Source organism: Amblyomma mixtum, chromosome 2 (assembly GCF_055824585.1).
Source record: "Amblyomma mixtum isolate Tamu chromosome 2, ASM5582458v1, whole genome shotgun sequence".
Lineage (NCBI taxonomy): Eukaryota > Metazoa > Arthropoda > Arachnida > Ixodida > Ixodidae > Amblyomma > Amblyomma mixtum.
The window spans coordinates 204095603-204111746 of record NC_143013.1 but is presented as its reverse complement, the minus strand read 5'-3'; the positions used below and the strand labels follow the sequence as shown (position 1 = coordinate 204111746).

General features: G+C 45.4%; 1 protein-coding gene across 1 annotated transcript in view; it reads left to right on the top strand.

Moving 5' to 3' along the window:
- Positions 1 to 10612, top strand: part of LOC149362298 (cytochrome P450 2B6-like) — a 60712-nt gene extending 50100 nt beyond the window's left edge. The window contains exon 8 of the mRNA XM_089568256.1: positions 10422 to 10612. Within this exon, the coding sequence (XP_089424382.1) occupies positions 10422 to 10612 (191 nt within the window). The remainder of the gene's footprint in view (positions 1 to 10421) is intronic.
- Positions 10613 to 16144: the final 5532 nt, after the last annotated feature.

The following is a 16144-nucleotide window of genomic DNA, read 5'->3' as shown; positions in this document are numbered from 1 at the left end:
GGGCGTATTGAAGACAAAGCGCCCAGGTTCTCATTAATGCCTTGGGCAATTGTTCCAAACTTATAAATAAAGTACGACTCGCGTTGCTCCCGTTCCCGGGTGTTGTTGAACCCACCCTGTAAGACTGTTAATTTAAGTGCTTCAAATGGGCGTTTTTTGTCATTAATGTGTTTTGACAAGGGGAGGTTAGGTAGAGATAGGGCATGAGCGCGGTGGTTATTAAAGCGAAATCGTAGAGGGTTAACCGTCTGCCCAATGTACTGCATACTGCACACACCACATTCTAGGAGGTAGATAACGTTGGAGGAGTCACAATTAAAGTCGCCATTGATTTTCCATTTAAAGCCTGAGGCTGTGCTTATCGCACAGCTGGTTGTTTGCATATGTTTGCAGACGTGGCATCTACTTTTGGCGCAGGGTCGGCAACCCAACCCAAGGTGGTTATGTGTTTTTGAGTGTACGAGAATGTTTTGAATGTTTTTCGGTCGTCTGTAGACTACGTGAGGGGGAGTAGTGAAAATTTTTGCGAGGCGCTCGCTTTGTTCGGGAATGTTGAAATGTTTTTTTAAGGATTTTGTTTACGTTGGGGGGATTACCTGTGTAGGTGAGTACCAAGTTTGCCCGGTGATCTGTTTCTTCGCTGCGTGGACGTCCATCTAGTATTTCATCTCGGTTGAGTTTAGATGCCCTTTCAATTGCATCGTCGACAATGGCGGGGGGATATCTTTGCTTGGTGAGGACCTCTCGCATGCGATTGGAATTTCTCTCGAAGTCTTGATCTTGTGAACAGATTCTTTTAAATCGGTGTGCCTGAGAGTATGGAATACTTGTTTTGGAGTGGCGAGGATGACAACTTTGAAAGTGTAAGTATTGTTGACGGTCCGTCGGTTTTCTATATACGCTGGTGTTAAGTGAGCCTTCCGTTACCGAAATCTCGACATCTAGGAAGTTAATTGAGGTGTGGGAGTACGCGTGAGTGAATGATATGTTGGGGTGGACAAGGTTGAATTGTTCAATAAAATGTAGGAGTTCTTGCTCTGTGTCCGTCCAAATTAGAAAAATGTCATCCAAATAGCGTTTGTATAGGATGGGCTTGATGAGAGAATCTTGCAAGAATTTAGATTCAATACTATGCATGAAGATGTTGGCGTAGGCGGGGGCCATCCTTGTACCCATGGCTGTGCCATTAATTTGTAAGTAGTGTTGATCGTTGAATTCAAAGTTGTTGTATTCGAGTACGATTTTCGCAAGTATTTCTAGAACATGTGTCGCAGGAGACTCCTCTTTTCTATCTTGTCTGTACGCTTCGGTCAGAGATCTGATGCCATCGGAATGAGGAATATTAGTGTAGAGTGAGATTACATCTAATGTTACCAGAAAGGCACCTTCCGGAAGTTTAAGGCCCTCTATTTCGCGAAGGAAATGGTTTGTGTCTCGTATGTAGGATGGGTGTGTTGTTGGAATATGCCTGATTAATGTGTCAATGTAACTGGAAATTGGTTCTGTAATCGTGCCAATGCCAGATACTATAGGGCGGCCAGGATTATCCTTTTTGTGGATTTTCGGTAGTAAGTAAAATCGACATGGCGACGGGTGTGGTGCGAGGAGGGCTTTAGATAACCTTAGGGTTATGTCCCCTTTTTGCGCAAGCTGATCCAGAGTCTCTGCTATATATTGTTGGTATTGTGGAGTTGGGTCTTTTTCAAGAAGCTGGTAGAAGCAAGTGTTAGAGAGTCGTCTCAAGCCTTCCTCAATGTATGCTTCACTATCCATTACTACTATACCGCCTCCTTTATCTGCTGGCTTTATGGTTACATCTGTCCGTCTGCTGAGAGCCTTCAATGCATCCCGTTCTTTTTTGGACAGGTTCGGTCTCCCTGGAGTGTGGCTTTTGTAAGCGTGAATTATGTCGTTCTGGACCGCATTAATATACATATCCAAGTGTTTGTCTCTTCCCATGGTAGGAGTCCAGTGTTGGTTTGTAACGCAGAATTCTCTGCTGTCTGCACTAAGTTGGGGCCTATCACAAAAGTATTCTTTCAGTCGCAACATTCGTGCAAAATTGTCCAAATCTTTTAAAACTGAGAATTCATTGTATTTACTTGTGGTGGGGCAGAACGTAAGACCTCGAGAAAGAACTGATTTCTCGTCAATTGTTAGGGCGCTGGATGATAGATTAATAATGCTATCCTGGAAACCGGACCCAGAGCTTGTAGCAACGGGTTTATCATTAGTGGCTGCTCCCGTTCCAGAGCGTTCTGCTTGTGTTGTCGGTATTAATGTCGTTTGTGTCGTTGCGTTGAATTTGTTGTTGGGGTTTGCCGTAACAATGGGGTGATTATTAGTAGCTACCTCCGTTTCGGATTCTTCGCGTTCAGCTGGGTTTGTCCACGCGAGGTGTGGAATCCCGTCCCTAATGAATTTCTTGCGTTTTATCTCGCGTACCTCGCGGGTTCTCTTTTCCTCAAAGAGCGTAAGTTCGGTGGCCTCAGGCGCGGTTAGGGGAATGTGTTGACGAGCACGACTCTCTTCTTTTTTCAGAGCCCCCAAGACCCTCTCAAAATGGCCAATCGTAACTCCAAGCAAATCCAAAGAGGCAGATTCTAGTACACGATTCCAATTATCCTTTTCCTCATCACACAGGTTACCCATTGATGGTGTTAGTGAAATTTGTAAGCCTTTTGGTGCGATTTTGGATTGCATATAGATCTTTAGGCTATGGATATGGAGTTCGTGCCTTATTCGTTTATCCACGATTTTTCTCAACTTTAAAAATTTGGAATTATTTGAGGAGGGCTGTCGGTAGGGTGAGAAAGAGAGAGTCGGCGTACTCACGCGGCCTGATTGTCAGTGTTGACGAACGCGTTGTGCGGAACCACATCGCTTTCGGAGATCGTAGCGAGACAGAGGGGTGCTTAGGATTTCCGGTCTCGAGCTGGTGTCGGCACCCATGTGGCCTTCCACAGTGGAAGGCGTTTGTCGCTGTGCCTGGTCTGGATGGCCTGAGGCTGCGCCGGGACTTGCTGGAGTCTTCGAGCTGTTTTCGGTGGGTTTCTGTGCTGTGCTTCGGGAGGTTGGTGTATCTTGGTGGTTAGCCTTGGATGGAGGTTGCTGCTGGTGGGGTCCGGAGCGTAGGACTCTTGTTAATTCGGGTCTCTCGGTGGTTCTCTTTAGTGTCGCTTCCCTAGAGGAGGTAGCGGGTATCGTGTTGCTTTCCACATTGGGAAAAGGTGGCCGCGTTGGTGTTGGAAGTAGGGCTCGGCAGTGGGTCACGGATGATGTCGTACTGTCTCCATCGCGCGAAAGCCTTGGGTGCTGTAGTGGCATCTTGGCCCGACACCCAGGTGTTCGATGCTCCTCCACCTGTCGATGCATCTGAGGTGTGGTTGGGGAGTTTTCACCTTGTCTGTCCTTTTTCGGGCGGCTGGTGAGGACCTCCGAGTAGCTAGGAGCTGCTCGATGCTCCATGGTGGGGTGGGTATACTCATCTGTTGTCATTAGATGGTCCTGCCACTCTGTCAGGCGATGCCGATGGTAGTCGAGGAGCAGGTTGTAAATCTGCCACGCCAACACCGAAACCCCACGGAAACTAGAATGCACTCCATCTGCAGCGAGTACACTGATTGGGGGAAAGACCTCCAGAGAGTGGTTAAGAAAAAACACATTGTGTTCTCGATGACAAAGTTCAACCAGTTGGCGATTGAAGCTCTCAGCCCGGCGATTGAGTCGGTCCACTGACCGCCAGTTGCTAGAGCGTCGTCGGCGGTTTGGGGCGCGTGGCAGAACTAATGTTGCGTAGATGACTTGCACTTGAGGCCGTTCCGTGCGGATGATGTTAAAGGCCTCGGCGTACCGCTCAATCGCAGTCCGGATGTCGTCGCTGATCAGGTTATTAGCCCCTAAATGTAGTATAAATCCGCTCACCGATGGAGGCACAAAGTCCAGCAGGTTTCGAATGTCGTTGATCTTCGCACCGGGCTGAGTGATTGATGCCGAGGAGCACCGATTCGAGGGGTCGAAGTGGTTAAAGAGGTGTTTAGTCTGGGAGTCTCCAATTACTGCCATGTTGGCGGATGAAGGGGATATTTCCAAAAAACTGTATTAGAAGCGTTGCTAGCAGCCATCGAAGAGATGTAGCACAATAAGGTAAACGTACTTGGTTACCTAGTTTAAAATAAGATGCGAAATTGAGAAACGCTTCGTTTATTGGGAGTGGACGTTTCGGACAGAGCCTGTCCTTTTTCAAGACTGAGGTTACATGGTTCTTGCTTCTCTTCTTAAAGGGCCACGGACCACCCCAGCTCAGCAGACACTCTCTACCTCTCTTTCAGGGAGCCTCCTCTCCTTCCACTCCCTCCTCGAAATTTTTCTCTCCCGCTCCTCGTCGAGTAGGCTCGGCAAGGCAAAATCACCCCTTCCTTCTCCGGTGTAAGCCGGAGGCGTGGTGTCTGTGGAGTGCGTCACAGGGCGACGTCATGGCCCCGCCTTCAATAGAATTCTTTTCTTGGTTTTTGCATTTTCTCCGCACACTGAACGATCGAGAGGCGCGATCGGCTCGACCACCTAGACTTGTTAGCGAGCGCATCCTTTCATACATCTGTTTGTCATTCCCAGTTAACGAGCCACCTTTTCATTTTCTTTTAGGCCTCCCCACCGTTTCACGAGCGGAGGGGCGGAAGTCGGTTGTGTTCGAAACACACGGCGAAGCGCGGACCCGGCAACCGCCCGTTTGCTTTTCTCCATGCGTGTTTGTGTTCTGTGTGTTTGTGTCTTTTCTCCGCTCCAAAGCATATGTCATTCATTGGAGTCAAGGCGTACGCAAGATGCACGAAAGATAAGCGGTATGTGTGCGGAGCGGTAAAGTGGGCGAGCGAGGGAAAGGCTCTGCTGCACTACTAATTAAAACCTTGTTTTGGGGGGCTCGCATAGAAGAAAAGAAACTGAGAAGGGAGCGCGCACGCAGAGCGTCTCGTGACGGGATCACGGCGGGGGGGGGGGGGGGGGGGGGAGGGGGAGGGGGGGGGGCGAGCCAACTCCCTCAGTTTTACTGTTTTTTTACTTTTTATGGCTAGGGTTCAAGGCTGTCGCCGCACGCTCCCTCCGCAGTTTTTTTTTTTTGTTCCTTCATGCGGGTTTGTAGGCATGAGCCAGAACAGAAGGCGCTGCGGAAAGCGTTGTGCAGACGACGCGACGCCAAGGCTACGCCCAACCTTCTCCCGTCAGTCAGAACGATGCACCAATGGAGTGCCTTTAGCGAAAGTAGCCCCCCCTGACGTCAGCGGGGTGCAGAGTAGTGGGCCGGGCCCGTTTTTGAAGGAAGGAAAGAACGAACGGGCTTTGATTTGAATTTTCGCAGCTTTTCGGGGCGCGCATGGCTCTAGTATTTTGCAGAGGTTATCTTCGATGCCTCATCTATGCAGTGGGCTTGTTTTTCAAAAATGTCCGGACCCTGGTCAGTGGCCCTTTAAAGGGTCTTCATCTGTACAGGTGTTCGACACCTGAGCCAAAACAAGCCGACGCTGCAGAAGGAAGAACGGCTCAGGGAAGAGAAAAAAAACAAAAAATTAACAAAAAATGCACAAACGGGACAGGGGGTGGGGAGGGTAAATGTCGTCGCCCGCCACCCACGTATGCGGTCGCGGGGAGAAAAGAAAAAAAGAAAAAAGGGGAGGAAAAAAAAAGGAAGAGCGGGAGGGGAATATGGACAGAGAACTGAGTCCTAACACAGCGGACAGCTAGCAAAGTGTATAGAGACAAACAGTGGCCGACGCACAGCATAGATTTGAGATGCACTCAAATGTTGTCTACTTAAACGAGTAAACAAGATACAATGGAGCAAAAGGGCGGGGGAAAAAAAAAAGAAAAGAAAGACTTCCGCCATGTGCAACTTCTTTGGCAGGATGAGTCAAGGCGGGCAGAGTGGAATTTAACGAGACACACGTGGAGTGTACCTGCACACACCCACACAGGCAACAAAAAAAGGAAAAGAAAAGGCCGGAAACGGAGGCGACTTTGGGGAAGAATCGTCGCGTGGGGCCACTATGAATGGCGGGGGTGCTTAAGTTCTTTGACGGCGCCGCTCTCGTCAAGATGGTCGAACGGGGGAAGGAATATATATATATATATATATATATATATACATCAGGTGCTTTAGCGAACACTCAAAAATTTTCAAATTAGGCTTTGTGTGGTAAAAAATGTAGTTTTTTGCGCCGTAGCATTAACAGTGTTGGCGGACACCATTAAATTAACTTTCTAATTGGTATAGTTAGGCGCCTGGTTACAATTAGAGATTTTTGTCTGGCCATTACTAATAGCCATATGAATTTTTAGAATTTCGAAAACGCGATTACCTTGTCGCTGTGACTCTAAAAAAAAATACATGCGCTTTCGAAAGCATGCAGGCAAAGCAACCTCTCCAGTGCACGTAACTATATGAATAAGCCAAATGTAGGTCAGCAACATCCCCAAAGGGAGTCGCGTTTTCGGAATTCTAAAAACTAATGGGGCCATTACTAACGACTGGCTACAAATCTCTGATTGCAACTATGTGCCCAACTGTAATAGGTAAAAACTTATTGAGAATTAGTTAACCAGCTTACTACTTAAGACGATTCAGAGGTTTGCTGGTGTCCGCCGATACTGCTAATACTATGCGACTTGAGCCATGTTTTTACCCCAAAAAGCTTATTTACGAAAATGTTTGAGTCTTCGCTGAATATATATGTATATATATATATATATATACATATATATATATATATATATATATATATATATATATATATATATATATATACCAAACAAGGGAAGGGGAATGAGTGGCTCGTTATATATGAGAGAAGCCAACCGCCACGGAAACCAAGGAACATAAGGGATTTTTATATATTTATTCATTTATTTTGTGCTGTTCATGAATGGAGAATATTACTGGTTATGTTATTGCTTAAAGATAACTGATTAGAAATACAGAAGAAAAAACGACCTCATGCCGCCGGTGGGAACCGAACCCACGACCTCCAAATTACGCGTCCGGTGGTATATCAACTGAGCTACGGCGACGGCCGTCAGATCTTCTGCTTTAAGGGTATTTATGTTTACAAGCGACCAAACCTTTAGAGTGTTCATCAGCGATACCCACGTTCATAAGTGGCGGGCGTCGTACGCCCTGAGTTACCGCTGATGTGATCGAACGGCGAGGGTGGAAGCTGTGTGAGATCCCTCTTTTGATTCCTACGGTAGTAGGCTAGGCACCTAGGCATGTGGTTGTTTTTTCTTCTGCTTTTCTACTCAATTATCTGTAAGCGCTAACGTATCCACTAATATTCTCGATTGATCACCAGCACAAAAAAAAATATATATATATACAAAAAATCCCTTGTGTTCCTTGGGTTGTGCGGCTGTTGGCCTCTCCTATATACCTGGTGTCTAAGCTAAATGTAGCCAAACTTTTAAAAAAGCCGAAGTGTCCTAGTCCAGTGAAACCAACTCAGAGTTGTTCATAGTCGCGTGCCCTTGTCTTGAGTATTTTCTCGCTCTTCTAAGTTAATTAATTAATTAAGATTAATTATCTAACTTTTTAATTAATTACTTCAAGAAGAAAGTTTCAATGCAAAAGTTTTAGATCACCTTCAAAAACCGCTAGTACTGCTGTTTCCGTTAAGTTACGATTTACGTAGCTTGAAATATTGGCCTTAAAAGAAAGTTGTCACGTGACCAGCTGCTCGCTCACTTCTCTGCCCCAATGTGCACCCAAAGTCTCATCGAGGAGAGGACTTCAGAAAAAACGGATTTTATTCTTTAAGGCGCGTCTTGGGACGTTGAAGTGGCAAAGTTGTCATGTGCAAGCTTGTTCTTATTGTGCGGGTTATGGTTAAAGGCCGGTAAAAAAAACTACTTTACGTAGATATTACTTTGCTTCAAATGTCTCAGTAAGCTGTTTCTCAAAGCGATCTACAACTTTTTCATTGACACTTTGTTCCTCAAGTCAATAATTAAAAAGTTAGTTAATTAACCTTAACTAATTAGTCACCCTTGAAGAACGAAAAAAAATACTGCAGACTACGTCACGCGACTCTAGACAACCCTCATTTGGTTTAAGACGGCTAGGACACCCCGTGTTTTTGAAAAGCTTGGTTATATTTAGCTGGGACACCTGGTATATATATATATATATATATATATATATATATATATGACAGAAGCCAACAGCCACAGAAACCAAGGGGCATAGGGGATTTTTTTTAATTTCTTTATTTATTTTGTGGTGTTGATCAATTTAGAATATTACTAAATATTCAGTAATATACTGCAGACTACGTCACGCGACTCTAGACAACCCTCATTTGGTTTAAGACGGCTAGGACACCCTGTGTTTTTGAAAAGCTTGGTTACATTTAGCTGGGACACCTGGTATATATATTATGCGAAGCATATTAACGTAAGTTTCGGGCCTTCGCGCGACGCCCGGCGGTGGCCACCATTGACCTTGAAGTGAGATCACATGATGTGACGTCACGTGATGACGTCACAGCGGCTGCAGATGGGGCCTCATATCGCGCCGTTGGACGTCGCCCGGCAGAGGCCTCCACGCTTCAGTTCGCGCCATCGCGCGCGACGCGGCGGCGGCGCCACCATCGCTGCATCACGTGATATGTGACGTCACGCCAGGGATGAAGCGGCGCGCGCCCGCAGTCGCGTCAGTCTCTGTGCCCGCAACCGCGCCAGCGTCTTTGCGACGGGCGTGTATGCGGTCAAGATGCCTCCAAACGCTAAGGACGTTAATAATAAGAATGCAAAACGAAGGCTGCTTCGCATCCACTGGGCTTAACCTTGATAAGCCTCCAACTTTGTATATATATATATATATATATATATATATATATATATATATATATATATATATATATATATATATATATATATGACAGAAGCCAACAGCCACAGAAACCAAGGGGCATAGGGGATTTTTTTAATTTCTTTATTTATTTTGTGGTGTTGATCAATTTAGAATATTACTGAATATTCAGTAATATTCTAATTTGATCGACACCACAAAATAAATAAAGCAATAAAAAAAACCCCGCTGTGCCCCTTGGTTTCTGTGGCTATTGGCTTCTGTCATATTTATAACGAGCCCCTCATTCTCCTTCCCATATATATATACATATATCTTCGTAGTTTTCAAGTTCCCTTGAGGCGCCTTCAGTGTCTTAGAGTTGCTACTGGAAGACCCTAAATGGCGACACTGACTGCAGACTGCAATGCAGAGCAGAAACCTTGTGTGTACGTTAATAGTAATATCTGGATGAAACTGCACGTCATGTCCACTGTAGTCGTTATAGTCTTATATGCTAGAGAACATTCTGAAATCAAGACTTCTGTCAATGTCCTTGATCGCATGTGGTCACAGATCCTTCACTTCAATAAAAAGCAGTCTGCTACCTAAACATTACTGAACTAAGCATTCGATGATTGCTTCCTTCTTCATTTGTGCTGCATGCTTGTCAAAAAGTTTGTAATTTCGGCAAATTAGTGTTAATTTATCAGTCGCCATTTTCCATAGTAACAATTAATGCTTGTTTTCAATTTCATACGGGTGGCACGCTCACATTTTATGACGTTGTAATTGTTATGCTATTTGACACGCTAATTGACGACGAAGCTGTCATTATTTTGAGCTCATATTCAAGCAACACTAATATCCTCTCATAGTTTTAAGACATCATGCCAATTATTCTAAAATTATGATTGTTCTCATTGCTCTCACGTCGTACCTGCTTGTTTCCAATGTATTTGCCAACATTGGCAAAACACTTACTTGCTTTCGTATTCCTGGCACTGACGTTCCTCCTCCTGAATTTTGTCTGTGAAGATTATTATGTGTGTAAAAAATGCAGTTGTGTCCAAAAACTAACCAATGTTAACAGCTGTAAATCTCCATCTTTACACTCTTGCATTCAATGTGCGACAGCACTTTCCCTTTCTTCTACCTTTTTGCCGCACGTTATACCGAAAGGAGTTTTTACCTATAATGTAGGTCGTTATCTCAACACATTTTCAGATAATAATATATGTATAGGAGAAATATGCCGAAATAAACTTTTATCCATGCTTTGTACTTGGGAAGACACTCCTACAACATTGTAAACAGCCATGAATTATTGTATTGAAAGTTGTTTATATCGACATTATGTGTTTAGTTCTTTTTATTATATGAATGCACTCTACATTCAAAGTTCCTCTAAAAATGACACACGTGTGCCTTCTGTTGCAAACCCACTGCTCTTCGTGTGAACCTGGGGCACTGGGCGCTACCTCAAGCAGCCTTTAGCAGCTTTCTTCCCAGTGTTCCCTATTCCCTGTACTCTATTGTAATGTACAAAAGAGAAATAAATAAACTCTTTCCTTCCTTCCTACAGGCCGACGATCCTGTCCCGGAGAGGCGTTTGCCACGGTGGAGATGTTCCTGCTCATCACTTCTGTGCTCCAAAAGTACCGAGTGCTTCTGGATAAGCCGATGCAGCATGACTTAGACGATCCAGAGCTCACATTGCACCAGTTGGATTATCTGAAACTTCGATTTTTACCACGCACATTGTTCGAAGCCTAGCAACAGTTCCGTTGCCTTTTACTGTTCTCGGATCACCGTGTGTATCCTTATGCATAACCGTACAAAATACACCTGTCATATTCCCATCCTGCATCAATAAAAGGAACTGGAATTGGCAGTGAAGCGTTTATTTATGGATGGTTTGCATGTATTAGAGATACACTACCTGTTACCTTTTTTTATCGCGATGAACAAATAATGAAAGCCATAGTATTGGATCAGCGCATTAACTGTCCGCTGAGCTGAAGGCGAATTTTTATCCCTTCGTTCTACTTCCCTTCTTATTAAATGTTACAGCTGCCAAGAAGAGGCAAAATGCGGTTGTGGTTAAAAATGGGTTGGTGGTTGAGCACTGCTAAGCTCAACATATTATGTGAAAGCACAGTTTTTTGCAGGTGGACATTACCGCCGCGTACCTCAAAGCGCGATTCAGGTGACCACTAACCAAGATAGCCTGTTACGGGCGTCTTGAACTTTTTCACCGCCAATGCCAATTTACTCAATTCCTGTGCTTCTTGCCTATCCAACAGTGCCGCGTTTGGGCAACACTGTTGACAAAGCTACCACGTATTACTCTAGTGCCATGTTTCTGCCACAATATCGTCCACGCAAATGCATGCAGTGAAAATCATTCGGCCACTATCACCATACTACTCAAAGCTTGCACATTAGTTCGATAGCAGTATCAGTTGATGCAGCAGATGTGCAATGCACAGCGCGATAGTGTGCTGCAGTTTAACGATAGGAGTGTCGGGCTGCGGCGATAGCCTATTGCTCTCGCGCTGTGACCGGCGAAACTGATCTATTAGCGCCGCCGCGGCTTCGAATCCGAGTCGCGGATATCCATTTGACTTATAGTTATTTATTTCACTTGGCACAAACTTGCAAACGTTAGAAGAATACAAACATCGCAAGATCGTTCTCAGGGTTTACCCACCGGAATAGTGTTTGTTTGTTTGTTTGTTTGTTTATGGGGTTTAACGTCCCAAAGCGGCTATGAGAGACGCCGTAGTGAAGGGCTCCGGAAATTTCGACCACCTGGGGTTCTTTAACGTGCACTGACATCGCACAGTACACGGGCCTCTAGAATTTCTCCTCCAAAGAAATTCAACCGCCGCGGCTGGGATCGAACCCGCGTCTTTCGGGTCAGCAGCCGAGCATCATAACCACTGAGCCACCGCGGCGGCCCATCGGAATAGTGGTGTGGCACTAATAAATGCGGCTGGCTTCTTAGGGTATACACACTTTTGTAGATTATTTCATTTCAAACAGTAGCAACATAATTTTACTCCAACTTCTGTCCCAAAAGTTCGGAAGTTAAATTTATTACTCGCACATGTACATCTTGCTCAAATAGGTAGAAGCTTAGGGCTTAGCGAAGAGCGCCTAGAACATGCTATTCACATGGCTTCTCATGCATGCTCTAAAGGAAAAAGTCTTAGCTTGGAGCCGGATTTTCATGCACGGCGCTTTTTCTTGCCTCACCTGGCTGCTCGATTTGCAGGGCGCTGGACAGAAACTAATTTTCCAGCCACTATTCAGCAGCGTCACTACTTGCCCTAAGTAGACATTTCCCTTACTACTTCCAGCCCCTCGCTACCAATTACGCTCATTCGGATCATGAGAGGGAAATAACTAGAAGGATAAGAATGGGCTGGAGCGCATATGGCAGGTTCACTCAGATCATAAATTCCAGTTTACAAACATCACTCAAGAGAAGAGTACAGCGGCTGTGTCATACCGGTACTCACCTTTCAGACAGAAACGTGGAGGCTAACGAAAAGGGTTCAGCTTAAATTAAAGACAACGCAGCGAGGTATGGAAAAAAAATGACAGGTGCAACGTTAAGAAATCGGAAGAGGGCGGAGTGCGTGAGAGAACAAATGCGGGTTAATGACATCCTAGTGAAAAGCAAAAGGAAGAAGTGGGCTTGGGCAAGGCATGTAATGCGAAGGCAAGATTACCGCTGGTCCTTAAGAGTAACTGCGGTATGGATTCCAAGAGAAGGCAAGCGTAGCAGGGGACGGCAGAAATTTAGGAGACCGGGTGGTTTGCGGGGATACGGTGGCCGCACCTGACAAAGGACAGGGTTAATTGGAGAGTGATGAGAGAGGTCTTTGCCCTGCAGTGGGCGTAGTCAGGCTGATGATTCAGCTGCGTGAGGTGAAAAAGATGAGAACTTTGCTAAACTCAGCTACATGTCGCTAAATCGTGGGGCACCCCGTAGCCACCAGGGGTAGTGACAAATCTATAGCATCTCGCAAGTTCTGGTTTCCGAAGGAAAATTTTGGTGTGACTGCGGAAGTTGGATACCAGGTTATTCTAAGCAAGGGAGCGCAAGACGCGCAGATTTAGGTTCTGTAAGCGCCCTGTATATAAAGAACTTTTCCCATCAGATTTGAAAAGTGCCTTCGACAATTTTAAATTTTTTTCAACTTTCGAGCCTTGAAAATTGATTATATTACCTTTCAAGACCAGCGGACACCAAAAAAGGCGGAGTCCTAAAAAAAATTGCGCCAAACTCGTCGTTTTCTACACGTGAATTTGATCCTAATGGTACCGAAATAATCATGGTGCAGAACTTATGAAAGACAAGTATGCTGAAGAGGAAAACTAAGTCTAATAATACCTAACGTATACTTCACATCTATGGCAGAGAATAAACCTTAGCTTACATGAGTACGGCATGTAGGTGTGCGAGTGTATACAAGTGAAGGTGGCTTTGCATTCCCTCATGCGTGGCAGCAGTTAGTGTCCTTTGGGGCTAATGTGGCTTCCTGCTCCCAAATGCGCACTTTGACCTGCCTTCTTGCTGTGGCCACGCTTACGTTACCAGTTGTTATTCTTACTGACGCTCCTCAGAACGGCTCCTGAAGGTGTCTGACTGCAGCCTCTCCTTGGCCTTACACCCTACTGGTGTAAGCGTGAAACCTCGAGAGGCTGCTCAGTCATGATGTCATATATCCTCTCCTTGGCCTTACACTCTGCTGATGTGAACGTGAAGCCTCGAGAGGCTGCTCAGTCATGATGTCATCGAGGCCTAATGACCGATAGGCGAAAATAACCGTATTTATTTCATCAGCTGTTCTGTTGAATAATTCTACCAAAGGTAACGGCACTTCGAATGCATGAAGACAACGATACTGCGAAGCTGCTTCTTCTGCAGGTGGCCGTTACCAGGGGGCGATCATATCCCTCCACAGTCTGAAAGAGGGGAGAAAAGGGCGTCATCCTGTAAAAAATAACCACACTGGCTCTAGTAGAGGCAAGCCTCGTGCAGATGTAGCAAAGCAAGCCTCTGGCAACGCTGCCAGTTCGAAGGGGGGTACCTGCATCAGGAACTAAGTCTTGCTTTCTTTGCCAAGCCACGTTCCACATCATTTACATACGAGGCACGAAAACGTTTACACAGACATCGCTCCACACCATCCTACGCACCACGCCATTGATATCGCCAGGAAAACTAGCTCTGCAGGGTACGTTGTTGACATAGTTGGCTCACGATGATGAAAAGATATGTTGCGCAATAAATGACATCCACAAATGAGGACAAGGTGGGGAGCACAAACTTACAACTAAGATTTACTCGAAGAACAAGCAAGCTTACGTAGTTTCGCCTGCTGAAGTTCAGAACGGTTCCAGAAGTAGATATGAGAAGAGGCGGAGTCACGACTCCGTGCCTTCGAGGAAGCGCACTTCACTATGACAGAGTCTGCTCGACATATCACTGATACAGCCTGAAGCTCTTTTATTGATAAAATGAGCTGGTGACCTTCCTGGTGTTTTGTTCTTGGAATTCCACCGACTCTTGATTTTTTTTTTATTAAAAGCTTGCCTTTGTGTGCCAGGTGATGTTAGGTCGCTGACGTAGCTCCTTGTCGCGTATTTACCTATTCCGCTGACCAATGCGAATATTTATAAACACCTGGCCTGACAATGTAGACTTGGCCTCATGTCAGAATACAATGATGAACTAACCCACTTGAAAGTCAACGTGGGGGCTCTTATGGTTCACGTCGCACCCATTTTGTTTCCTTGCGGTGGAATCTTGACCATTTCGTCTATAGGCGGCAGACCTTGCAATGTCCCGAGAAACCACGCGGGCAGCTGCTTAATTTATTCTTTCTTGAGGGTGTGGGCACGTCTGCGGACATATCTATACAACTGGCCTTTTGTTATATGTATTCGCCACTTGTTCAAGAGGTGCTTTAACTTTACCAGGGTTCGAACAACTACCAACACAATTTTAGGAAAACGAGGCTCCCTCAAATTTGAAATCGGCAAGTTGAAGCTCGATTGCATGATATGTGTGCAGTACTTTCTGAGAACATTCTAAGAAATGTGTTTAGCAATTGCCTATTTAAAGGTTTTCGCCGGCGCGGAATCATAGGGCAATAGATGCTTTCATGAACTGGGGCAGAAACATAACAAACATATTTATGAGAGAAGGTAAGATTAAGGGCTAAAATTTGCAGGTTGTTATTAACAGGTTGTTCATGGGTAAGAGATAAACCTGCGGCAATAGGTTTTCTACCTGTCGAACCACGATTTATTCCTGCATAAACTCAATTATTATGGCAGTTCAGGAACCAGCCTATCTTTAATGCAGCCATATTTGAAACACCGGAAACAAATGCTTTCTATTAATCACATTATATCAAACTTACAACCTCTTCTCTCTGGAGTACAAAAAGGCAGCATTCTGGGGGCGGTATTATTTATTAGAGCGCAGCTCTTTGGCGCCCGTTTCTGCGTTTCGCGGCTTCGCCGTTGTAACCAGCCGTGGGCACCTTAGTCGCGCTTTAAGGTACGAAACCAATGGAGCGGGAATTTGGATATGAGCGGGAAGGCACATAACTACCCTCTTGGAACAGTGTGCACCTCAATCGTGCTTTAAGCTACGTGGCGGTAGTGACAGATGTGCGCTGCATACGGTCGCATTGGCAACGTTGTGCCAGAAACACGGTGCTGAAGCCATTAGCTGTTGGCGTTCATTGTGGTCATTGGCGTTGGCGTTGACAACATTTTACACTCCGATCATTTTAAGGAAAGGAAGTGCGCATAACTGGCTCCCTGGGTAAGTGGACGCCTGAATCGCGCTTATAGGAACGTGGGGTGATGGGAGAGAGATGTGGGCAGCATGCGTTAGCGCTGACAACGGTGAGCGAACTCACTCAATCAACGATTAACTGTCACCTGCCATGGTGGCAGGGTTGGCGGGGACTTGAATGCAGATATAACGACAAACAGGAATTTCGTACCACTTATGCGGGAGTACATCGCGTTCCACTCGCTCGTAACGCCTCCCACGGCTGTGACAACCTTGCGAAATACTTGCATAGACTTCGTCTTTGAGAACCAGGCATTGGTTTAGCAAGTCCAGCATATATATATAAGTCTATTTCTCCGACCACGAAGCTTCCCCCATGACAATGAAGAACTGTTTGTGGAGTGTTTCTTGAAGAAGGAAAATGTGTAAAAAATATCAGTTATCTGCAATTGTATACATGTTTTCCTCGAATTCTTTGCCTC